Raw genomic sequence first — 27453 nt, 5'->3', positions numbered from 1 at the left:
CACAGGTAAACATCAATGTATAAAATGAGGAAACAGCCTCCATTTTTTTTTATTTCGTGTATAGCATGTATGCATTAAGATAATGTCAACAGAACACAATTCTATTGTCTAACACTTCACTTAATGTTAATAATAAGAATGGTAAATGCTGTGTGTGTTGGGGGGGGGGGGGGAATTGTTGGGGGGAGGGGTGAACATGTAGGCGTCAATATATATCTGAATGCCATTGTGATGCTCCTAGCAGGGGGGCAGAGCAGGAACTTCAAATGAGTACAAAGACCCATTACCCATTACAAATCACTATAGTAAGATCACTGAAGTATTATAGCAGATTGCCTACTACGGGGTATGGCATTTTGTAGACTGATCTTTGCTTTATTGAATTAAGCAGTTTCCTTTAACACTTGCCTGTGCAACTGTAAAAACGCACCAGCATGAATCTAAGATAAAAACGGATCTCAGAAATGTGCCTTCTAGTGAAACCTGGTGATAGATTAAGCATCCTATAATCGCTGCTATAAGACTAATGAAATTTAGCAAGCACACAATTCCTATAACTTCCCAAGCATTTTACTTCATGCAGAACAGTAAATGAATTGGCGGTTCTTGTTTTTAATTAGAAATGTTGCTTTCTTGCATTATTAGATCCTGTTGCTTTCCTGCAATGATTATAGTTATTATTCATTTCATTTCTCAGCTCTGCGCAGGGATTCAGACCCCTGAGGCGTTTTATGATACTGCAAGGGAAAACTTCATTACTGGATAGAATGTTTTAACAATGGAACGTGCTAATCTTCTATGCTGAAATGATCATACATATAAATTACATGGTGTTAATTTATGACAAATGAAAAGCAATATTGGTATGTAAAACAAAATATATTTCCCATTTTTTATCACACGTAGTGTTTATTGTGCATCAAATACTTAACAAAAGAAAATAACAGACTAGTACAGCAATTCATTCTGTAGAACTCAATAACAGTGCAAGGAACAAATTTAAATCCCCATAAAACAATCAGAACCAAACTAGTACTGGTTTGGATTAAATATAATAAATTGTGTTCTGGTGGTTTGAATTCAAAGAGTCCCCTCAATACTCTACCCTGACCGCTGGCTGATGCCCCCACCGCTCCCCTCCCCCCCCCCCCCCCGGCATTATTTTCAAGATCTGTGGACGCTCCTCGTAATGGGCCCTGTGCTCTCTTGCGACCCACCGAAAGCATGTTCTACATGTTCTTCTCTTCCTTTTCTTCTCATTCCTTTCCTCTCTTCTCTTTTCTTTCTGTACCAAGGATAATATGGGGCGGTATATGCTTCTCTTTACTGTTTTCAAAAAAGCAGGGAGCCGTCAAATGTTAACTTAGCAGGCACCCGGTTGTATGATCACTAAGGGGCGCCGGGTTACCAACTTCCAGAGCTATATTCAGAACCAGATGGCTCATAATTATTGGCATAATATAGATGTATGTTATAATGTTATATTTGATACCTCCAGGAGAATGTCTATTACTGAGCTTATATGTCTGCCTAGGTAAAAGTAAGCTAAGATTTTGTTATATGTTGTACCTTGTTCTTTATATGTTGAAATAAATAAAGAATCTTTAAAATATATATATATAATAAATTGTAGGTACAAGAGCGTTACACACATCACAATTTGCTGCTTAAAAAAATACCCTGGTGCCTGAAGATAGAGGAGGGCGGGCAATGCATACACAATCAGGCAGAGGAGAGTAAGGGAGAAAATTACATCAGGATTGGCTTCAAGATAGACAGAGTTAAAATGGAGAATCCCAAGAAGGATTTTCTCTTTTTTTACAATAGAAAAATCACTAAAATCAAAATGTGGACAGTGCAATACATATGTTATGCAAGTAGAGCAAGTATTTATCTACTTATATAAGTGGGTTTATTTTCTGAGATAGTATGGCTGACAGCTCCTCTTTAGATGAGTAAAGACTGGATTTTGTTGTTGAACCGATTACATTTTACATGGAGATACTGTAAAATATGATTGGGCGTTTCTAGTCAATTTTACAATTTAAGCTGCCCTTGCAAGTTACCGTAATTACACAAAGAAGCTCACACAAGTTCTTTGATTGGTTGTCTAAAGTAGTTGACAATTGCTCTGCATTATTTTTTCTTTTTGTTAAGAGGTGACTTGCACCAGTGAAATACAGTTGAGGCCACAATGAACCCCTTCCCCCACTTATGAAATTATACAACACCCTTGATTTTTCCATGAAAATGACCATTAACAAGTGTTCGTTGCTTGGCGTCTTTTTTATGCTGATTGAATGTTGTTAGGGAGCCAATCGACTGCAGGTGTAAGGAAGACAATTGTCTGCACAGGTGTGGTTTTAAAGATGATTGGTTAATTACTGTAGATGTGTTTTGATACAATCACATTGGGCTAATATTTCTGACTACCCAAGTCTTACTATATGTGATATTAAATAAATTTTTAGGCTTGCTTTATATTACAAAATGTACAATAAGCTACTAAATAGCACTGGTGAATGTTTGATTATTTCAGGTTTTATCAATGTTGAAAAAAAATGTGAAGAGGTTTAGGAAAATCTTCCATAATTCCTGGGGGGCTAATAATTTTGACCTCAACTGTAGCTACAGCTGTATGCCTCAATACCTTGAATAAAGTAACTATTCTAAACCTAAAGCTGCAGGTGATCTGTGGGCCATTTACCATTTAATGCATTCTGATGTGAGGGCAGATGTCACAGATTGGTACCACCACAGCCTGGTTTGTCCCATGCTGAGTAGGGAGATTAGTTATTACTGGTATTTTTATTTAGTAATGCTATGTATATTATGCCGCACCATCCTCTATTTGTGTGGTTAATGCAGAAAAATGTTAAAGCCAGGGATACATTATATGATAGATATGTTTTGACGGTAATTTATCAAAAATGTAAAAAAAACAAAAACAGACAAGTGGATGTCACATCATATAACTAATCAATTGGCAGAATTATGGACTATAACATTGACCATTATATTGATCGAATATTGGATCCTGAACAAATTGAATCACAACATTTATTTTAATATCGTGCTTCAATGACTGTATTAAAGGCTCAGGGTAATTTGGTTTCTGTGTTGCCATCATAAAAAAAATATAGACACTAAGTGTTTCTCTGAAAATTAGAAGAAAGAAAAGTAAAAAAAGTATTTCACAGACATTGCAAACCAGGCATTACCCAATATTCCTACAACCTGGCAAAAAGGTATTTTGAGTTTAACACTTACCATCGTCAACCCATTGCTGTGTAATGAGCTTTCTTGTTCTGCTATATTCCGAGATAAGGTGAGAGATGGAAGGTCAAGACTTTGTGGGGGGAAATGGGGTGTGAATTCATTCCCTTGTACGGTCATCGCTTCACCCATGACTTGGAAAGGAAGTAGAACGTCAGACATGCTAATTGCAGGGTCCATTTCCGGAGGTGGGGTAATGGGAGGAATTTCAAATTCTTCATCCCCTAGACTCGGCGTATGAAAAGTCTGTCATGCAAAAATAAATTATATTTATTAGTTACTTCATCATGACAATAATAATTTCAAATTTTCAAATTACACGTCATGTACACCTAAATGTAAATATTATGCTGGTGTTCGAATTCAGCATAACCGATTTGGAACATCCGAATATCCCGGACTGCCACTGTCCAGCATCGAACAAGCAGACAGCATCAGAAGGAGTTAACTGCCTTGCGTTTCTTTTCATGGGACTTTGATTCCAAACCGGATGGAGAAAGCAGTGGAGTCACTTGAAACGCAATGTGACAAGCAAGTGAACTCCTCCTGACCCTGTCCATTTGTTCATTATTACACAGCGGCAGTCGGGAGTATTTGGGTGTTCTGCATCGGCTAGCAGTGGCTGGATAATGTACTGATTAAGGACTCTGACACAGTAGACCAGGGTTCAAATCTCTGCTTTTCCTGTTCAGTAAGCCAGTACCTGTTCAGTAAGGAGACCTTGGACAAGACTCCCTAACACTGTTACTGCATACAGAGCATGCCCTAGCGGCTGCAGCTCTGGCGCTTTGAGTCCACCAGGAGAAAGATGTGAAATAAATGTTCTGTGTCTGTGTGTCTTGGCTATCCTGAATTCAACCACCAACACTAGTAAGTATCCATAAAAAGCCATTTCACAGTCTTATTTTTGCCATGTAATGCTGCATAAAATGTATTCTATGTTCATATATCTATTAAGGCCGTGTGTAGTCAGCTGTGCTTCCAACCAGAACTATAAAGCATATTCAAAAGACAATTAAAAAATAATTACAACAATTGCCAAAGTTCCCTTAAATGCTTAAACTAAATACTAGAGTTGGTGTATCTTTCCCAAATTTCCCATAATCTTTATACATGGGAAGTAAAGCACCTTATAATCCACAATGTTTTGGTCAAATAGCCCCAGTACTTGGAACCATGTTAGCTTTAGCTGAAGGTTTCTGGCCTACCGTTTATGGTACGAACATGGAAAAACCTTAACTGTGCACTTGTCGCTTGTACTGGCCACCAAGGACCCTTTTAGCTGCAATGTAATGCAGCTGAATGGCAGTGGTTATAACGTCACGTGGGTCAGCATTTGACACGTGATAGCCAAATTATATTTTGTCCGACAATGATCACGCTCAGCTGTAATTCAGTATGGTGGCTACCTCTCCACTGCTTCTACCAAGCATTGGAACATAACCTGCTGGTTCAGGGGGTTGGAGCTGACAAGTGCTGAATTCACCACCTTCAGCTTCCACTGTTATTAAGGTTTAAAGCATCATGTATGGGTCAGATTTGGCATTTAATCTGTATGATGGTCATTAAGAAGAACTACCGTATATCTCCTATTTAATTGAATCTAGCAAAATGCTAGGAGACTTTAACAGTCTCAAACTAAACTACTGAAGCTGTAATATCCTCTTGATTCTTATTTTTTCTGTCAACCAAAAATTGGGCTGTACTGTTATCTTTGCAATATAGTATAATAATTACACAGTAAATTAGATGCACTTCTGAAAATAACCTTATGATTGCCATTTTCCTCTTAAATGTAAACATAACGGAACAGAATATGCACAAATCTGATGCCGACCCTTTTAAGGCAGCACAAAGATTAAAGACATTGTGGCTAGGTTCAAAGTGCTCAGTTGCGTTGCAGGATAATTCTGTATGCCAACTCATTGCCCATATAATTCTATGGGGCTGTTCACAGTACTGCATTGTAACTGATCATGTTACTCTAACACCCTGCATGCAAGCTTTGTATTAAAGTCTATGTCCAGCATACATTGCAGTTCCCACACATGACCATTGTGAATCTAGTCACATCGACCAACCAGCACAGGAGCCAATCCATAGCAAGTGCCGTGCATTGCTATGGTCACTTGCTTTGCAAACAGCACACAAGTGGGGAAGGGTCCCAAGTCTGACTGCAATCCCCACTACAGTCCTGGTTCACTAGCGATTGACAATATATAGGCTGCCAGTCACATAGTGACACATAGCTGATGTGGGGATTAAGCCTGGCGGTATGGACAAGCTCAGCTCGTCCATTACCGCCAGAGGCTGCCGCTCAGGCCCTAATCAAATAAAAAGGAGCACACGCAGCCGGCACTTTGCCAGCCGCGTGTGCTACCTGATCGCCGCCGCAGCACGCCGATCCGCCGCGTGCAGCGGCGAAAGAGGGTCCCCCCAGCCGCCCGAGCCCAGCGCAGCCGGACCAAACAGTTCCGGCCAGCGCTAATGGCTGGTTTGGAGGCGGCTGATGTCTATGACGTCACTCTGCTCGTCACCATGGCTACGAAGAAAGCATAACAAGAAGGGCCGCTCATTGCGGCCTTTCTTGTTACTTCTGATTGCCGGAGACGATCAGAAGTACGCATTAGGAGCGCCATCTAGTGGGCTTTCATGCAGCCAACTTTCAGTTGGCTGCATGCAATAGTTTTTTTTTCTATTAAAAAAAAACGTCCGGTCGCCAGCCTGGCGATCTTAATAGAACCCCAGGCTGGTTAACATTAAGGAAGGTAAAGGGGAACGGCAAGCAGAAAAGTTGGACATCTGTGACCTACTGTAAAATGAAATACATAATTTATAAAAATGTATTTCAATTAAATACAATTACATAAAGGGAGGTTGAGATAAAGCTTTAAAAGTTTATGTGCCAACTGAATTGGTTTGTCCTTTGATCCAGAATGCATTACAATTAACAAAAAAATGGTAAAAGGAACATCTCTGGAGTGCTTGACTATGACCAGTAGCCCTTAAAAGATAAACAAATATGGAATGGAAAATTTTTATTTATAGAGTTTATTACAGTGTAAAATTAGCACCCCAACCCTCAAAAATATACTTATAATTACAACCAAAATAAAATAACCTTTTGATCAACAACTGAAAGTGGTGAATAAACAGATCCCTCTGATTAAAGATTTAAGTGTCATTATCACACACTTATAATAGTTTACCAGTATTAACAGTGTTTTAATGTGTACTTAATTAGCAACATCTGTCTTTGTTTGTTGGAGCAACATATGCATTAGGCCTAGTGCTTACCAAAGTGCCCATGTATCGATACCTAGCTGCAATAAAAAATAGCTCGCATTATGTAATACTCATGCACCATAAATTTAGACAATTGTGTACTGCACACGGCAGTTTAATCTGCCCAAGCACAGCTGTTTACTTTGATTTGTGCAGGCAAGAAAATGCAGAATGTTGAATTGTTGACTATATTTCTATTGCAATGGAACATTGACTGTTATTATGCAGCGTAAACATTCTCAAGCAGAGAGGGTGATAAGAATGCCAGGCTTTCAAGGTAGCAGTGTTTAAACAGTGGATATGTTATGATGAAGTAAACACAGCAGCTTAGATGCCGCAGGGCATTTTTTCATGCTTACACGGAGTCTGTTGTATTTTTCCATTTTTAAAGCATGAAAGGTTATCTTACTCAGATTAGTAATGCAGCAAATCCAAATGTATTGTGCATTTTTGTGCCCTCTGTTCTCTCTAGGAGAAACATATCTGGAGTTTATCAGGCAAATATGTAGATCACAAAAAGTTGCAAGCATGGATAAACCCAAACCTGCATGGGGACGAGGGCTTTTAAAAGAGCTGGAAAGCAGACTCCAAAGAGCCATATCCATGGCAAGATTTAATCTGTTAAAATGACAGATTACCAATCGTTCCAAACGACATTGTGTCACTATCTGATTTGAAAATCACAAATCGCAAATGCTTTCTGGAGCTATTTTAAGAGGGATAATGCAATGCAAATGAAAAATCGCAATCACATAACAGAATTAATGAAAAATCGCAATTGCTGGCGTTTGTGATTTGTGATTACGATTGCTAGTGGAAAAGGGCCCATATTTATATTGTACAGCACTGCAATCTAGCGCAGCGCCGAACTGGGGACAGCTCTGTCACTTAGCTGTCCCCTCGAGTGACTCACAATCTGATCCCTCTCATAGGCTGATGCCTATGAGAGGTGATCACACTGACTGGATCTCGGAGGGGAAGGAAGGTGAACTATAAAACTATAAAATTAATAAAAAAAAAATGCAGCAGCAATCAGATCCCATCAACAGAAAGCTCTGTTGTTGTACAGAAAAGGATGTAAGATTCATTTGGCTGCTAAGTTGTATGGCCGTGCAATAAGCTGTTAAAGCTGCAGAGTGCTGAATTGTAAGAAATGGCCTGGTCACTGGGGGGGGGGGGGGGGGGGGAGGGGGTGTAAGCCTGTGGTCCTCAAGTGGTTAAAGACCGGCATAGCAGATCAAACTGAATAAATTAGTTCAATGTCTGTGTGTTCAGATCTTTAACCACTTGCCGACCGCGCACTCATACCGCGCGTCGGCAAAGTGGCAGCTGCAGGCTAATTAATCAGGAAGCAGCCGCTCGTGCGAGTGGCTGCTTCCTGTCAGTTCATGGCGGGGGGCTACGTGAATAGCCTGCGGGCCGCCGATCGCGGCTCGCAGGCTAAATGTAAACACAAGCGGAAATAAGCCTGTGGTCCTCAAGTGGTTAAAGACCGGCATAGCAGATCAAACTGAATAAATTAGTTCAATGTCTGTGTGTTCAGATCTTTAACCACTTGCCGACCGCGCACTCATACCGCGCGTCGGCAAAGTGGCAGCTGCAGGCTAATTAATCAGGAAGCAGCCGCTCGCGCGAGTGGCTGCTTCCTGTCAGTTCACGGCGGGGGGCTACGTGAATAGCCTGCGGGCCGCCGATCGCGGCTCGCAGGCTAAATGTAAACACAAGCGGAAATAATCCGCCTTGTTTACATTCGTACAATGCTGCTAACAGTAGAAGCGTTGTACCAGATCAGCGATCCCCGGTCAATCAGTGGCCAGGGATCGCTGTCACATGACAGGCAGGAGCCTGTTAGAGGCTGCACAGGACAGATCCGTTCCTGTGCAGCCTCGGATCTCCGGGTAAGGGAGGGAGGAGAGGGAGGGGGGGGGATTTCGCCGCGGAGGGGGGCTTTGAGGTGCCCCCCCCGCAACACCCAGGCAGGCGCGATCAGACCCCCCCCAGCACATCATCCCCCTAGTGGGGAAAAAAGGGGGGCGATCTGGTCGCTCTGCCTGCACCCTGAACTGTGCTTGGGGCTGCACAGCCCACCCAGCACAGATGAGCTAAAACAGCGCTGGTCCTTAAGGGGGGGTTAAGGGGGGTAAAGGGTGGGTCCTCAAGTGGTTAAAGGATCTTTCCACTAACGTCTATGGAAATTTACCCTGCATCCTTTCTTGTTTTACAATCCTATCGTTGGCAAACCTATCTACTCGCTGCCTACGGTTCTCCACATTTGTGTACAAATCATGTAAAATGTATTCTTCTGAATTCCAGCAAGTCAGTTTTCATGTGGGTACTTAGGTACCCTTCAACATGACCCTCTTTACAGGCTGATGGAAATTCAATGTGGAGTATATCACAGTTTGCAGCCCTTAAGGTGCGTACACACATGCGACTATAGTCGTTTGTAACGATCGTTCCCCGATCTTTACCAACGACGATCGTTACAAAAAACGAACCAACGACTATTAAGGCAAACGGCGAACGAGGCAAATCGCTACAAAACAAAGTTCTGTCTTGGCGGATTTTTACCACCGACGATCGTTAGCAAAAGTGGTACATCGTTGGAAACGATCGTTCGTACCAGGCTGGACATGCGTATTTCACTTTTTCTCCAAGGAACTTTACAATTTTATGCGCAGGCGCATTAAGTGCTTTTACGTGGTGTAACGTTCGTTCTAACGATGTGATCGTTACACACTTTTTACAACTAACTTTACTTCGGTCGTTCTTTCGTCAATTAAAAGTTCGTTCGTCGTCCTCAACGAACGATCGTTGTCGCATGTGTGTACGTAGCATAAGACTTTAAAAAGACCAAATGTTTTACTTTAGGAAAGGTCCGAGAATTAGGTTCTACATATACTTGAGGAACGTCAGAGGTCAGAGCATTAGGTTCTGCATAAAGTGGACCTGCAAGTACTTTGTACCCTGGGCACACAAATGGTCATTAATGTAGTAATCATTTTGGGTTGATACAAATTTTATGCAGCTCGAAAATGTACTAATGAAATGCAGAAGCTGCTGCATCTGATTGGTTTAATACCAAGCTGTATACATTTGCATAAAATGTGCCTGATCTGCAACGTATTTTTCTTTTACTACTCTGTTTGCCTGGAGTCCTTGGTGAAACCTTCTGTTATAAATTGCATAAGGATGAAGGCATGTGTGCAACGCGATGGCAGTGTTATCATAAGATAGTTTGTTCAAATGGATTTTAACTGTCAAAACCACGTATATACAGTTTCTTTTGTGAAATAATGGTAGGAGGGCTGCAAAGTATGTCACTTTAAAGGGTGTCCAACATTATATGCTTAAAAAACGTGCTGGTGGGAGGGTGTCGGTGTCCATTTATCGCTCCCTCTGTTGCAAGCTGAGTGGCTCCGTCCTCCCCAGTATCAGCTCCCGATCAGCCCGTCCAGTATGGAAATACTCTGCCCCACATGCGCAGTATTTCCTTTCTTATCTCCTGTGAATGCGCTCCTCTGGCTTCCCAAGACACGCTCGCTTGCGTCATACAGGCACCCTGGCGTGCACTCTCCAGAGCCCTCTGCAGCAGGGAGGATGGAGGAGCTGCAGAGGGCTCTGGAGAGCGCACGCCAGGGTGCCTGAACACCACAAGGGAAAAGAAAGGCGCTGCACACTATTTGCATACTGGGCGGACTGGTCGGGACGTGCAACAAGGATTGAAACAGGGGGTAACGGAGCCACGCAGCATGCAACAGAGAGGGCGGTAAGCAGGGCTGTGGAGTTGGTACAAAAATCATCCGACTGACTCCCCAGTTTATGAAACCACCGACTCCAGGTACATTAGCAAGACCTCAAGTTTGCGATTACTGCACAAATTAGTATGTACAACATTTTAACTATATCTATTTGTTAATGTAATTTTTCTTACCAAATAGGATTACAGAAATAGCTTGGGCCTTGTGACAAATCTATGGTCCTGAAGCACCAAGTGATAAGAAGCTGTAGTGATAATCTAGAGCTGCTTCACCAATGTGAAAATCATGAGCATAGCACAGCTTATGAAAAACAAAACAAAAATATATATATAATATTTGCACTGTGCTGTCAACGTAATTTAAATTACAGTAGACAATGAGTACTGTATGATAGTTAATGGGTAAACATATATTCTCGGGGAAGATCTCATTAGCAGCTGTACAGCACACTGTCATTCTTCAAACTGTTAATGATGATAGAAATTAATAACCGTGTTCGAAAGGGATACATACAGAAAAAGCAGAAAACTCTGCTTGCATATACAACCTGTCAACTGTCATTAGCGGCAAGGAGTGATGAGCTCTGTGGTTCTATAGGAAGATGCTATTTGGACAGACTGTTGAAGCTCAAATAATCACTTTTGAAGCAAAGCACAATTTAAACATGGGTCAGCATTGGGGGAAGGGGGGGGGGGGGTTACATTTCTCATCCTTGTGATGTTTAAAAACATATTTCATATTACAGGATCCAAGCTCTCCTCCATCACAGATAGATTGGCCATGATCAGAAGCAATTGGCTAATGAACATAGCCCAATGGCTGCATTTTGCAGTTACTTGGCACTAATGTGGTCTTCTAACAGATGCAACAGTAATTTGTGACTCATTTGCTACACCATTAGTGCTTAATGAATTCTAACATATCACATTAACAATACGGGTAAACACTCATTCTTGTTATCTGGCTTTTTAACTTGTTTTCATCATCCCTGTAATTAAAGCGCTGAAATATTTTTTTCAATAAATATGTCAGGTGCCGGAGAAAGAGGGAAAATGTACAGAGGGAACTGTCTGTGAACGGTCCAACCTTCACCAATAGAGGTTATGACGCTACAGAACTTCAGTACTGGGGTGCTACAAATAGCCAGTCTTTAAAAATTGAACTAGCTGGTTAGGGAGATACTATTTTTCTCTGCTAACCTGAACTGGCGTTGTCTAGTTAAAGTGTAAGTACAGTCACCATGTGTGGTCACTAAATACCATGCACATAGACACAAAACATGGTAAAAGCAATGTTTGTTCTGAAGCAACACACATTTCACACAAAACCTGGACTTTAGTCACATGATTATGCCCTTCAAAAACTGCATACTCTAATGTAGGCTAGAAGAGAAAGCTAGTGGTGGTGATTTTCCCTCCAGTTGGCGGCTTCCTATAAGGAAAATCCTGTGACCACAGACTAGGGAAAAATGAAATTAAAGCAGTATAGCATGGCAAAAGTATCTTTTGTTTTGTATAGGTAGGGCAGGGCATTGCATTTAGACAAAGTATATGAGGCCTCAGTCGAATCAAGTCATCTAGATGCACGTAGCGCCAGATGATGGTGCGGCTTTAGTAGTAATGCTATTGTCTGCACCATGTGCATGAGTAACTCTGGGATCCGCCAATCACCAGACCCTGGAGGGGTCCCTCTGAGTTGCCATGACTTGGAGGCAAACTGGTGCTTTAGCGTCAGCAGGGTAGGCCGTCATTCAACTCGCCCAGCACCCAGCTGACCGGCAGCCAAACAAACGTACATTATTATTATTTAGTATTTATATAGCTCCAACATCTTCCGCAGCGCTGTACAGAGTATATAGTCTAGTCACTAACTGTCCCTCAGAGGAGCTCACAATCTAATCCCTACCATAGCCATATGTCTATGTATGTATTGTGCAGTGTATGTCTAGGGCCAATTCAGGGGGACGCCAATTAACTTATCTTTATGTTTTTGGGGTGTGGGAGGAAATCGGAGTGCCCGGAGGAAACCCACGCAGACACAGGGAGAACATACAAACTTCTTGCAGATGTTGACCTGGCTGGGAACCAGGGACCCAGCGCTGCAAGGCGAGAGCGCTAACCACTACACCACCGTGCTGCCCACATGCAGCAGTAGCTCTAGATTAAATGTTCCACCAACAGGATGTAAAACCATCTCACATTTAATATTACCATGGCTTGAATACTGGAAGAGAGAACTTCATCTGACTCACTTCTAACGCTTAGGTCACATGCAAACTTATGTCTTTAAAGAGAAACTCCGACCAAGAATTGAACTTTATCCCAATCAGTAGCTGATACCCCCTTTTACATGAGAAATCTATTCCTTTTCACAAACAGACCATCAGGGGGCGCTGTATGACTGATATTGTGGTGAAACCCCTCCCACAAGAAACTCTGAGGACCGTGGTACCGCTGGCAGTTTCCTGTCTGTGAACCTTGTTGCATTGTGGGAAATAGCTGCAAAAAAAGCATGCAGCAGCTACATCACCTTCCAACAGTAAAAATGTCACCATGTGATAAATGTCAGAATGTAAATCAGGGATTTAAAAGATTTCACAATGGGCAAACACTGACTAACTCATTTATACATAATTATTGCAGTTGTACTCATAAGCAACTAAACTGACTAGTAGATCTTTATGGTGGAAAATATTCCAAGTACAGAGTTCAGCACCAACTGAGATTGCTCAGTAATGCTTAGATATTGCATTTTCAGGATTCCTGCATATGTGGGTATGATGTAAGCGGTTATGTGATCCTGAATTTCCATCAGCCTGTGCATAATGTTTGCTTATACTGCAAGCTTTCAGATTGATATTTTTCGGTATGGCAACATATTTAGGGTCTAAATTTAAGAGGTAATTAAATTAAAGCTATCATATTTTTAGGAATATAAGACGCTCCTGACTATAAGACACACCTAGCCCCCCAAAACTATCTCTAAGCTACACTAAGCCCTGCTTCCCCTACCAGTTACACTGCACTACACTACACCAACCCCTGCTGCGCTCCAAACTAAGCTACACTGCACTAACACTTCAGCACTAATACATATAGCGCCGCATTCCACTCCCCCTCGCTCCAGTCCTGCTTTTCTATGTGTTCCTATTTTCCTCCAGCATCTTCAGATATAGCTCCAGACCCTTTGTCCCGCATGGCCTCTGTACTTCCGTATTGGTCCATCTACTGCAGCACTAGCAGCACACGTACATCCATTTCTCTCTGGTCCTATATCACCATTTTCACAATCCCATTGTCCCCCCCCCCCCCCTGTTTGTGAGTGGCACAGATGCCAACCCTTTTTTTTAAAGGAAAGGTGTGTGCGTGGGGGGGGGGGGAGTGTTAAAGTACTGCTAACAATAAATATTAGTGAAAGCCAAAATCTTAAGACTCCATTCACACATGTAAATGCAAATCGCAATTGTGATATTGATTTTACTTTTTCTGTGATTGCATTGCGATTCTCAATCACTAGAATGAGAACCGCAAAATCCAATAGTCGGGGAAATGCTGCATGCAGTGTGTTTGCGATTGTTGATCATTACAAACATGCTGCAAACACTGCACTGAGTGTAATACCATTGGATTACTCAATCAACAAAGCGTGAATCGCTGGCAAAAAAAAAACGACCCAGTATTAATGGGCCTAAGGTGGGCCTAAGGTGCTGGCTGTGTTTTAAGGAATAATTCATATCAAGTCATAGTTATGGGCGACTTCAACTTTCCAGACATTGACTGGAGTATTGAGGCTACCCATTCTGGTAAAAGCAGCAGATTTCTGGCAGCACTACAGGACAATTACTTGACTCAAAACTGAACCAACTAGGGGGAATGCGTTACTGGATCTTATAATTTCGAATAGACCAGATAATGTATCAAATGTGCAGGTTCAAGAACATTTGGGAAATAGTGATCACAACATGATAACGTTTGATCTGGTGACTGATAGGCCACGGGGAAGCGGGACCACTAAAACTATGAATTTTAGAAAAGCAAAGTTCAATCAACTTAGGCAGGCAGTAAGTTTGGTGAACTGGGATAATGTACTACAAGGGAAGGACACTGAAGGGAAACGGCAAGCTTTTAAACTTATTCTCAATCACTATTTTAGTATGTATATCCCATATGGAAACAAAATGTCTAGGAATAAAAAAAAGGCCTCTATGGATGAATAGAAAGGTTAGAGATAAAATTAAGAGGAAAAAGAATGCCTATAAGGTCCTAAAACAGGAGGGGACCGAGGCTGCACTAAGCAATTATAAGGAGTGCAATAAAAATTGTAAAAAAAGAAATTAGGCTGGCAAAGATCAAAACTGAAAATCAAATCGCTAGGGATATCAAATCTAACCCAAAAAAGTTCTACAAGTACATCAACTCTAAAAAAAGAAAGGTTGACTGTATAGGACTCCTAAAGGATGAGGGTGGGAACTCAATGGTGGATGACCAAGACAGGTCCTGTTTGACTAACATGCTCTGCTTTTATGAGGTAGTGAACGCTAATGTGGATGTTGGGAATTCTGTAGATGTGATATATTCGGATTTTGCAAAGGCCTTCGACACTGTTCCCCACAAACGTCTGGTGCAAAAGTTGAGGATGCAAGGACTGGGGAAGAGTCTGTGTGCATGGATAGGGAACTGGCTAATGGACAGAAAACAAAGAGTTGTGGTCAATGGATCATACTCAAAATGGGAGACTGTTAGCAGTGGGGTCCCACAGGGGTCTGTACTGGGTCCAGTGCTCTTCAATTTATTTATTAATGACCTAGTAGATGCAGTAGTGAGCAATGTTGCTATTTTTGCAGATGATACAAAATTATGCAGAATCATCAACTCTCAGGAAGATAGTGTCATATTGCAACAGGATCTGGATAGGATGGCTATATGGGCACATACATGGCAGATGAAATTAAATGTTGAAAAATGTAAAGTCATGCATTTTGGTCATACCAATGGTCTAGCACAATACTAAAATAAATGGGATACAGTTGGGGACATCAAACTTGGAGAAGGACTTAGGAGTATTCATCGACAACAAGTTAAATAATCGTACTCAATGCCAAGCCGCTGCAGCTAAAGCTAAAAATTTTTGGGATGCATTAAAAGGGAATGCTAGCATAATATTGCCCCTGTTCAACTCTCTAGTAAGGCCACATCTGGAATATGGAATTCAGTTCTGGGCACCACATTACATAAAAGATATTGCAGTTTTAGAGCAGGTGCAGAGACGAGCAACAAAATTGATACATGGGATGGAAGGTCTCACTTACCAAAAAAGGTTAGATAAACTGGGTTTATTTAGTCTAGAGAAAAGACGCCTTAGAGGGGATCTAATTAACATGTATAAATACATCAGAGGGCAATATAATAGCTTGGCAGATGAGCTTTTTGTCCCTAGGCCTTCTCAAAGGACTAGAGGACATGATCTGCGCATGGAGGAAAAACGTTTTAGCCATTTATTTAGGAAAGGGTTCTTTACAGTAAAAGTGATTAAGATGTGGAATGCATTGCCAAAGGAAGTCGTTATGGCAAACTCTATACCTGCATTTAAAGGGGGTTTAGATGCTTTCCTTGCGTTGAAAGACATCCATGGCTACAATTACTAGATAATGCCTAATGATGTTGATCCAGGGATTTTATCTGATTGCCATCTGGAGTCGGGAAGGAATTTTTTCCCTTTTGGGGCTAATTGGAGTATGCCTTGTAAGGGTTTTTTCACCTTCCTCTGGATCAACAGGGATATGTGAGGGAGCAGGCTGGAGTTGTACTTGTTCTCTGGTTGAACTCGATGGACGTATGTCTTTTTTCAAACAAAATAACTACGTAACTATGTAATTGCTCCCGAATCCCCACTAAGCAATTCATTGTTATTGTAAAGAATGCATCAAGTATCGTTAAGAGATTAAAAAGCAGATTTTAAAAATATACCAATACTCCGTAATACTATTAAAGTATAAATGTGCAAATTCAGATAACAAGTTCAGCTACTTCAATTAAAAATATCCATCAAACATAAAATAATTCACACTGGTGGCTGCTGTGGTATATAGAATACATGTGTTTATTTAAATGAGAAACGTCATACATAAAATAAAAGAGCAGTAAACAGGGTGTGGATGGTTAAATGCCATCTGTACGGAAATGTTGAAAACATTTGTTCCTTTTGATAAAAATGCAAATGCAGAGTGGTTGTTGTATCAACATATAACAGCCTATGTCTGCCATGGTGAATTATCACAGCTGGAATTAAATTGTTTCTTAACAGCTGCTAGCAGTGGACTTTTCATCAATGCTCGATTCAAATGTAGGAAGAAATTCTCTAGAATGAAACATTATGTTATCCTTACAGATGGGGTTTTGTGTTCATTATCGCAAACAAATACTGGGCCCCTTGCCAAACATTATTCGATTATCTAAGCAAGTCTTGATGGCTATGGAAAAGATGGGACAAGTGAGTGGAATGCTAATTTTCCAACTGTCCTATTGATCAGTAAATCAACTGCACTGTGTATGAATATTGCACTAGGTCAAGTTCACAATAGAAGAAAGACTTCTAAATCCCTATCAGCTCTAATCCAATAGATTTCATTTCCTTTACTTGTTCTTTGATTGGAGTATCTGAATCAAGTAAAAGTGCATTTTTAGCTTTAATGGACGTCAGTAGTCTTACAGCGGGGGTAGCTGTGTTGATAGAACCACGAACTGACAGCATGAGGTCATCCTTTGTTATGACCTCGCCTTACATGGAGTACTAGAAGGTATTATTTTAGATAGTAGCCAACAACTGGCTAAGCAACACTTTTTTTTTTAATATAATGTTGTGTACTAGTGGTGATGATTGAGAAATACATCTAATTCAGTCTTTTACATCTTTGATAAACTGTCGACTTGGAGCTCATCTATTCACTTACTAAACAAGATGACATGGTGAACACTGTATTCTTACCCCTATAAAAAAATGCACATTTTGATTAAATTGTAGGTAAGCACAGAGGTCATTTTTGACCATCTCAGGCAAAAATCTGACATCAATACCCCTATCACAAAATGGGATTGGTGCACAAAGCTGCGGTAATCTGACTGTTACTACTGTTATTACTGCAGTCTTAAGCTGGCCATACACTAGGCCGATTCCCCGCGGATCGACAGCAGATTCGATCACTAGGATCGAATCTGCTGTCACATCGTTCACGCTGCACGCTAAATCTCGATCTATTTCATCCCGAATTAGACCGATCTCGTCGATTGCTCCGTGCGGGAAATTACCGAACGCCCGCGGGTAGGAAGCGCATCACTAGCGGCGTTTGAGTGCCCGGCAATCGACGCAATAGAGCGGCAATACATTACCTGCTCCGCCGGCACGACTCTCCAGGTCTCCGCTGTCTTCTCCGCTCTGGTCTCCGGCATGTTTCACTTCCTCCTGTCCCGGCAGGAAGTTTAAACAGTAGAGGGCGCTCTACTGTTTAAACTTCCTGCCGGGACAGGAGGAAGTGAAGTATGCCGGACCCGGAGACCAGACCAGAGCGGAGAAGACAGCGGAAACCTGGGGAGTTGCGCCGGCGGAACAGGTAATGTATGCGGGTGGGCGGGGGCAGCGGCAGCACCACCACCACAGATTGTGAACGGTTTCAGGCTGAAATCGGTTCACAATCTGTTTGCAGTAAAGGCAGCCATATGATCCCTCTCTGATCAGAGTCGATCAGAGAGGGATCTATCTGTTGGTTGAATCTGATGGCAAATCAACCAGTGTATAGCTACCTTTACTGTTACTACAGCCATCAGGTTTCTGTGCAGCTTGGTGCATCAAACCCCCCATGTCACTTACTCTTTCCTCCTGACAGATCACTAAACACCAGCAAATGAGAGCTATTGTTAAGCACCCCCTCCTCATCTCGTTTGTCATTCCTTCTCCATAGGACAGAACAGACTGTTTGACTGTAGCCAAAAAGTGCGTCTGCAAAGTATTCTTCACACTAATGATAATTTAACATTTTTTTAAGCATACTGAAATTGAGATTCTGAATGTAGCTTAAAGTGAACCTGTTACAAACAAAAAAACATTACAGGCAGATACTTTCCTCAGTAGAGGGAGCCTCTGGATAGCCCTAAAGGCTCCCCACATCCCCTTTGACCTTGTCATTCCAACACCAGTACACTTTGTCAAATAAGTTGGCACAGCTGCAATGACCTCCATGTAGGAGCATGGCCAGACTGCATAGGCCTAAAGAACAGACCGTGCCGGAGAAGTATCATGGCACCGCTTGCAGTATCATGGCTTTTTACCCCATGTGTTACTGCGCAGGGGCAGATCAACCTTTCACCTGCTAAGTGCAGCCATGGGTGAGACGTTTCCGGCGAGAAGCGTTGGGTTGGATGAGAACCTCTGGATCATCTAGAAGTTTCCCTCTATGTAGGCAAGTATTTAAACTTTTTGTTTTTGTCATCAATTTGCTTTAAGTCAGCTGAACTATAAGATCTACATACATTTAAAAGTGGAGTCGATCTACTTGCTCAAAAACAAAGGCCCATGGCAGGTTGTTACAATGCATAACACAGAGACAATCACAGAGATCAAATATACTGATCAATAAGTTGATCTGACCACAAACAAGAAAAGAGATCCTTTATTCTCGCAGAAAAAAAATTATTATAGAAAATGGCATCAAAATGTTTTAATTGCCTGAAGTAAGACTAGAATCAAGTGAATCATGTGCTATGCCAGTGGTATGCAAACTTTGCTCTCCAGCTGTTAAGGAACTACAAGTCCAACAATGCATTGCAGGAGTCTGACACCCACAATCATGATTCATAAAGGCAGATGCATTGTGGGACTTGTAGTTCCTTAACAGCTGGAGAGGCAAGTTTGACTATCACTGTGCTATGGTTACTAATGTAATATCTGTCTTAATGAAATCAATGCAACGTGGATTCCAGTCCTTTTCACTTTCAGGTAACTGCGCAATTGTGCAAATCGACAAAAAAGTTGTTTCCCATAGTTCTGGACTATCCTACCTACTAAAGACCAACACTAGCCAGCACACGTGTCTGGTAGGCTTTGAGTATGGAAGCTACGATAGTCTGGAATTATAAGAGGTGATGCAGTCTTGGTTCCAAACAATTGGGCAAGGGTGAGGGTACGGGCTGCAAATAGAAATAAGAGGAAACTACGTACTGTGATTGTACATTAGCTTGCTTTATTTTAAAGTAGTCAGAAGAAGGCTTATTATTTTGTTTCACCAAAAGTTAGCATATTGCCCTTTACTTTATTATGTAATGACCCTATTTTCTACCTTATTTTCTACTAGAAAAAAATAAAAAAAAAATGAAAGATTATGTAAATATGTATGCAGATGTGATTTTTTACGCAGCATGAAAATGGACCAATCAAGTCTCACCTAGGTTTAAATTGATTGGCCCATTGATTTTCAAGCTGCATATATTTGCATAACAATTTACATAATCCTGCATGACTTTGGAAATATTTGCACCTCATTTATCATCCCTAATCGTGGAACATTTAGTAGCAAGTAAATGTCACAAAAAGATGTATCGCAAAGGGAGCATCATATCACAGTACCGCACTGCAATTCACTGAACTCCAGAGAGTGACCCATTCTTTCACAAATGTTTGTAGAAGCAATCTGCATGCCTAGGTGCATACTTTTTTTTTTTACACCTGGGGCCATGAAAGTGATTGGAAAAACTCAGTAATTTGGAGGAGTGTTTCAATACTTTTGTCAATATAGTGTATCTTACCTTGAGCTAAAGGGGTACTTTGACTTGTCACAATGAAATCACCATTATAGTAAGTATAGAGATTAAAAATGTTAAATCCCACACTGTATAAATAAACCTGATTAATTATTTTAAGGTAATTAAAAAGGGCAAGAGGATATCTAAAAGGTATTAAACACACACTTGATGTGTACTCGTAAAACATACAAGGGTGTTTTGTAAAGTGTTAATGATCCCTCGGAAGTTATTATGGTATATTTATGACATTCTGTCAGTGTCATCATTGGTCCTTAAGTGCATGATGTTCAGAATATCAGCTCATTGTATCCATTATTTCTTTTACAGGTTGTACAAGAAATGACGGAAGTGTACAATGGAAAAGTTTGAGGCCTGAAGTGTGATACATTTCCTGCATTTGAAGGGTAATAGTGCCCGGCAAATTCACAACTAGATGATGGCAGTTTGTGGAAATGGTTGCCAATCTTATGACATTATTGTGAGGATAGCTGATGAGCTGATTTTCTCAACATCACGCACTTACGCTCCATACCCACTGCGGCCAGATGGATTGGGGATCTCCAGCGATAAACTGTATTTCTCTGTAATATATGTATGATATTATATATATATATATATATATATATTTGCCTATGCCATGTGAACTACAAGCAAATCAGAGTACGACACGGTCGTACTTGGCGAATAAATATGATTCTGAATGATTGTTTCCCCAATCCATCTGGTCGAATAAGTAAACATTGTTTGTGGTGTCAGAAATGAACGATCAGGAAAAAAACCTGAGCAAGCCAATGAGGATAAGAACGATCCTCAATGACCTAATTGGACATGTTGGTCGTTCAAAAATGAACGATCACTGCGGGTGGCGTGTGTCAAACATCGTAAACGAATGTTGCATGATGTTGTGTGAAAAATCATTTGTGAAAATCACTAAGTGGGTATAGACCTTCAGAGACCAATGATGATGATATTTCATCGATATACTATAACTTCTGGGTAATAAAAAAAATAAATAAAAAAAAAAACACTTTATGATATCCCCTCGTATTTGTGAAAAAGGTTCTTGACACGACGTTGCCCACAAAAGATGGCGAATCGCAAACTCCATCCTTCATAACTTTAATACATGCCATAGCAACGTCACCAACGGTTGCTTTTCAGGAAGACATATTTTCACACATTATCTTTAATTGGTTGCTTTGGATTACTGCATTGCCTATAGCTTTATTTTAATAAACGGAAGCATTGGCTCTGAGACCCAGAGATAAGGTATGCTTTTTATGTTTTGTGCTTAATGGAAAATCCAGTATAACAATATCTCTTTTTTTTAATATAAAAAGTGCTGAAACCGGCAAAATGAAAAATCTATGCTTTTTTTTAACTGTCAGAACAGTCCCCTTGTTCATACAGTGCTTGATTTCCCATTAGGCAAGTGTCTACTGCATTGGCATGCTACGGGAGTATCTGCCTTATGGCCAGCTAAATTGAGTGGTAATGTAGTACTGTCAGGTTATTTTCTTTCTCATTAAAGTCTTTATTTTGTGCTCCATGAAACACATTCAGATGCAGTGTTTCAATCTTATTTATCCCCCGTCTGCTAAATTATCTAAGCAAACAGATGTATATGAGATGAGATAAAAGTACACCTACCTCATTTGCGGCGAGAAACGCATTATTGGCTTCTGCCATATTCATGTAGTTGTTATTATTTCCAAACTGAAAAAGAATAGAGGGGAGAGAAGAGAGAAAATTGTTTTGCTTAGGAAATCTGGAGTTTGATATATTTCAGCTTATAATGATCCAAACAAAGTAATACCAAACATTTCTATTCATCCATCATATTGGAGGAAGATAAATGTTGTTTCACAGAAAAGCAGAAATCTGAAAGCATACAGGCAGCCAGTCATCCTGCATTAGAAATGTAATTACTGTGTTCCACTCCAACAAAATGATATTTTATGCATAAAACACCTTGGCTCAGTAATAGATCTGTGCTGTTCAATCACGGTAGCATGGATGTTCACATAAATGTAGCGGCTATATCCAAAATGACTTTGGACATGTAACTAAGGACAATGTCAATGTTTTTGCAGTAGAAAATAAGGCCATTACCTAAATGGAAAAAGCAGTACGCTAACTATGTTAAAGCATAACAATCAGCCTTTTTCCTAGTACATTAAAATACAAGCAAAGGTACAATCGTAGTAAACAGTTGGCTCGTATTGCCTTGCTAATAAAATACAAAAACAAACTACTTTTTTTTTCTTCTTTTAAAGTCAACCTATAGCACACAGGTTTAATTACGCACATTGCAGATTCTAGCGCAGTCCTTATGTATATATTAAAAACAATACGAAGAACTACTAAAAAAAGAGAGAGGCCTGGCGATCCTAGGCAGCATTCCTGTGGTTAATGCTGGGGATACACGGTACGTTTCTGTACCGTGTATTGACCAGCTGATAATATTCAGCTGGCCCGATCAAGCCGCTCGACTCCCGCCCACTCGATCCCCGCCGGCGGGCGGACAATGGCAGATCAATCCGTGTGCACGCATGGACGAGCGGGGACGCGGCTAGGGTCGATCCGGCGGCTAATCGGCCGCCGGATCGACCCATGCATTCCCAGCATAAAGGACAACTGTGAAGAGAGGGATATGGAGGCTGCCATATTTATTTCCTTTTAAACAATACCAGTTGTCTGGAATTCCTACTGATCCTTTGCCTCTAATACTTTTAGCCATAGACCCTATACAAGCAGATCAGGTGTTTCTGACATTATTGTCAACATAAGCCACATGATTGTTTCTGGTGTTACCAACTGCAGCCAAATAGATCAGCAGGGCTGCCAGGCAACGGTTATGGTTTAAAAGGTTATAAATATGGCAGCCTCCAAAGTCTTCTCACTTCAGTTGTCCTTTAACCCCGGGATTTCAAACCTTTACAATCCTATGTTGAACTACGTCCGACATTGGCCTTTTCCTCTATAGGCCCACGGCTGCTGCCAGAGGTGCTGTTGCTGATAAAGTCAAACACAGTGTCATCCTATTCAGATCAAAGTGTTGGACTATGTAAGACACTCTGATCGCCACTGGGTACATCCCCCACTGCTGTTCCATACAATATAAATATTACATTTGTTCTGATTGTACGGGCGCCACTGCCAAAATCTGGTCCAGCAGGCTTCCCCCTATGTGGATCAAAGTGTCGGTCAAAGTCCCATGCAGCAGAACTGAGTGCCATGTAATAAAAGGACTCTGGGCAGGGATATAGCGTGTGAACTGGTTCTGGCCCTGCCACTGACACCGGGTCACCTCCTCGCTCTAGAGCGAAGAAGTACAGAGCCGGATGAACCCTGCCGCTGATCCTTTTTGCCCGATCACCCAGGCTCCCTCCAGCACACTCATGGGGAGAAGACAATGGACATGGGATATTGGGGAAAAAGGATTGGAGAGGGTTAGATCCTGCAAGAGAGATGCAAATAATTCTGAGTTGATGCAGAATTTTCGCAAATTTTGCATGCAAATTTATATAATTTGATAATGGACCACTTGGGTGCTACTTCAGCTTCAAAGGATTGGTCCATTTTCAAGCTGCATACATTTGTAGAACTATGCATCAACTCAGAATTATTTGCATCTCTTACCACCCCCACACAGGAAGCAAGGAAATCTTTACGCATTAAAATGTAAAACAACATATTGTGGTAATATTTCAGAAAGACTGAATTGGAACTTCTGAAAAATGTTATCAACTATAAATAGCATTAAACTACAACATAACTGTGTGAAAAGGGACTAAAAAGTTTTCTGTTTACTTATGCCTTTGTCTTTATAAGGAATTTTGACAAATTTTTTCAGAAAATGTTAGAAGTGTTATGTGACCTACGTGTTAATCTAGATGCCGGTTGTGCTATATTAAAAATCAAGATCTAAAAATTTAAGAGTATTACATCTCAAATGCTGTGGATCCTGCAGGTTAGGCTACAAGTACAAAAATTGGTAAAATCTTCCAATGAAAGTCAATCTTTATATATGTTACGGCCAGAACCCGAAGTTTGGCCACTTCTAGTTCTGGCCGGCCACTTCGGGTTCTGGCCGGCCAATGTGCGAAGTGGCCGCTGCACTGCGGCCAATGTGAGGAATGGAATGAATCCTGTAACATTCATGTATATTCTGGCCCCAGCGCAGCGGCCAAACCTATCGCAACTTAGTTATTTTAATGAAATTAAGCCGGCGGCTTTTTCTCTGCCTCTTTCTCTCTCCTCCCCCCCGCCTCTCTCTCCTTCTCTTATTATGGGCAGCACTACGTGTCCCCCTCCAGAGTCGTTCGTCGCACCAGGGAAGCCTGCCGTTCCTGCAGAGCGGGGTGCTGGCAGAAGCGATGTCTGCAGCCTCCCCGCTCTGCTCTCCCTGGCGCGACGAACGACTCTGAAGGGGGGACACGAGTGCTGCCCATAATAAGAGAAGGAGAGAGAGGCGGGGAGAGGAAGGAGAGAGAGAGAGGCAGAGAAAAAGCCGGCGGCTTCATCTGTTTCATTGCCGCCGGCTTAATTTCATTAAAATAACTAAGTTGCGATACGTTTGGCCGCTGCGCTGCGGTCAGAAGATACATGAATGTTACAGGATTCATTCCATTCCTCACATTGGCCGCAGCGCAGTGGCCACTTCGCACAATGGCCGGCCAGAACCCGAAGTGGCCGGCCAGAACTAGAAGTGGCCAAACTTCGGGTTCTGGCCGTAACATATACACTGTCCATTTTTCCAGCCAAGAAAAACGCTAACCAAACAGATAAATACACAGCTGACAAGGATACAAGTTAGATTAGTTTGGTTTTAAAGCCAAAATATTTTAATGCACATACTTGTGTAACACAGCTATTCTGCCTTAAGGTTTCAACATGGCATAATTAAAGGGGCACTATGGCTAATTTCTTCCTTTTAAGGGCCTTTAACATAAGTATTAGTATGTAAAACATTGTTAATGACATTTATTTTGGCTGATCAAAAGTTTTTTTTTACACTGCCACTAGCCATTTATTCCTAATGAGGCACGTCGGAAGATTTACCTTCCCAACGCCAAATCGGCATAATCCATCGTCATATAGTAGGCATCTGTAGCTGTGGAATGTGTTGCTAATACTTCCCCCCCATCCGCTCAGCGAGGATCAATCCAACTGTAACGGCACGGCAGTAACGTGCAGTTACTGAGATGTGTGTAGGCTGCAGCTGCTTTACGTCTCTATAGCTTCACGCTGCCCGCTGAGGACCCCTGGCACAGCGACGGACACCTATCGTCCGTTGTGTGCTGGTTACCACAGCTACAATAGGTGTCCGTTACAGTTGGATTGACCCTCGCTGAGCAGACGGGGGGGGGGGGGGGGGGGAGTATTAGCAACACATTCTACAGTTACAGATGCCTCCTATATGACAATGGATTATGGGATTCGGCGTCAGGAAGGTAAATCTTCCGACGTGCCTCATTAGGAATAAATAGCTAGTGGCAGTGTAAAAAAACCTTTTGATCATGCAAAATAAATGTCATTAACAATGTTTCACATACTAATACTTATGTTAAAGGCACTTAAAAGAAATTAGCCATAGTGCCCCTTAAATTTGGGCACCTATTCATATCTGCATAAAATATAATGTCAATGGAATTCTCCTAACACAAGCTTTTAAAGATTCCCTGAACACCTATGCCTAGCCTTACTCCAGTCTCACCCATTGGCTTCTACAATAACTTCTTCCTGATCCCACATTAAACACCATTTTTTTCCATCTCTACTCCCCTAACCACCCCTGGCCTTAACCTTGCACGCAACCTTTACTTTTCCTTACCATGTGCTTAGCTAACTTTTTCAAAATTTCAAATAAAGACTAAACTTCTATCAAGAAATAACACACAACATTTTGTATTACATTTACAATGATTATTAAAATTACCTTTTTAAATTGGCAGCTAGCTACTATTTTCTAGCCATGCATTGATTCCAAATATATTTCTTGCAATTATAGCAACAACACACGGTCCGAGCTATTGATCTTCAGACACAATAGTCACCATTTTGTTGGGAACTCCTCTCACTTTCACACACGCCTCCAAAATAGATTTAGCTAATTAAAAACCATCATATTTGTGTAAACTACTACATTACATACTGATCAACCAAATGTTTAAAACAAACTGCCTAAAAATATGTAGGTTACCCATATGGCGCAAAACAGCTCTAAAGTAAGAAGGCATGGACTTCACAAGATCTCAGAAAGAATCCTGTGCTATCTCGCACCAACATGTTAGCAGAAGATAAGTTTTGTCCTGTAAGTAGTGATATTGCACTTCCATGGACTGGACTGGCTTTTCATGTATGTAATATTTGCATGATCTATAAGAAAATTAGATTATTCAGACCAGGGCATCTTCCAGCGCTCCACCATGATCTATTTCTAATGCTGATATGTCTTACTTAGGCAGCTTTGTTTGTAGAAGGTAACATACATTCTGACTGGTCTACAGCTATGTAAATTCATATGTAGCAAGCCATTTTACACCCAATAAAGACACTTTTTTTAAGCAATTTATGTTATATTCAGCTCTTGTCCATGACTGGGCCAGATGGGCTAACCTTCACTTTCCACAATTAACAGTAAACTTCGGGCACCTATGAACCCTCCAGCAGTTAACAGTTGTCCTTGGTTGGTCCACTTTTGGTAGATATTAGCCACTTCATACTAGGAAAATCTCACAATATATTTTTTGTTAATGTTCTGTCCCAAGACAAGAAACTTGGGCAATGGAAATTATTTTTAAATTAGCTGACACCATAGACCACAATGCAAATTTGTTGCTATAGTGCGCTGAGTGATTAAATTGGGTGCTGGAGTTCGGCCTGTCCCCACCAAACGTGATTACTAATGGGACCTTTGAATTCATGGAGAGGTTGGGAAGGAGGACTTTCATATAGGGAAACAATACTAAAATCAGTAACCTGTAGGTGCGCTATCGAATTATCTGGACGTGGCAAAGTTATGCTTTTACAATGATTACTACAGTATCCATTTGAGGCAGCATTAGTATTTGCAAGCTTCTAATGGTCTCCATACCTACATGTTAAGTAACTATATTATTAGTCAAACATTATCACTCATCAAGTGGTCTACTTTCTCTATAATATTTATAGTAGGGATGTAATCCAAATGCCAGTTGGCCAGAACCACTAGCTGTGTCTCTAATATAAATATTATTGTTAATGAGACAGTCTAGCTTGTTAAGAGATTGCTCTGAAGAAGGTCAGATTGTGGGTTTATTGAACCCTATACATAAGGACTGCAGAAGGAAAATAAC

The 27453-nt window shown here is 41.1% G+C and overlaps 1 protein-coding gene across 2 annotated transcripts in view; it reads right to left on the bottom strand.

The window, feature by feature from the left end:
- TOX3 (TOX high mobility group box family member 3) overlaps nucleotides 1-27453 on the bottom strand; it is a 176085-nt gene that overhangs the window by 49251 nt on the left and 99381 nt on the right. For both annotated transcript variants that reach the window (XM_068261419.1, XM_068261420.1), the window contains 2 exons: nucleotides 21764-21829; nucleotides 3271-3522 (listed from right to left, as the gene is read on the bottom strand). In XM_068261419.1, coding sequence (XP_068117520.1) covers nucleotides 3271-3522; nucleotides 21764-21829 — 318 coding nt within the window. The remainder of the gene's footprint in view (nucleotides 1-3270; nucleotides 3523-21763; nucleotides 21830-27453) is intronic.

The sequence above is a fragment of the Hyperolius riggenbachi genome, chromosome 11 (genome assembly GCF_040937935.1).
Source record: "Hyperolius riggenbachi isolate aHypRig1 chromosome 11, aHypRig1.pri, whole genome shotgun sequence".
NCBI classification, from domain to species: domain Eukaryota; kingdom Metazoa; phylum Chordata; class Amphibia; order Anura; family Hyperoliidae; genus Hyperolius; species Hyperolius riggenbachi.
Note: the sequence above shows the minus strand (reverse complement) of the source record. Positions and strands in the feature narration are given on the sequence as shown.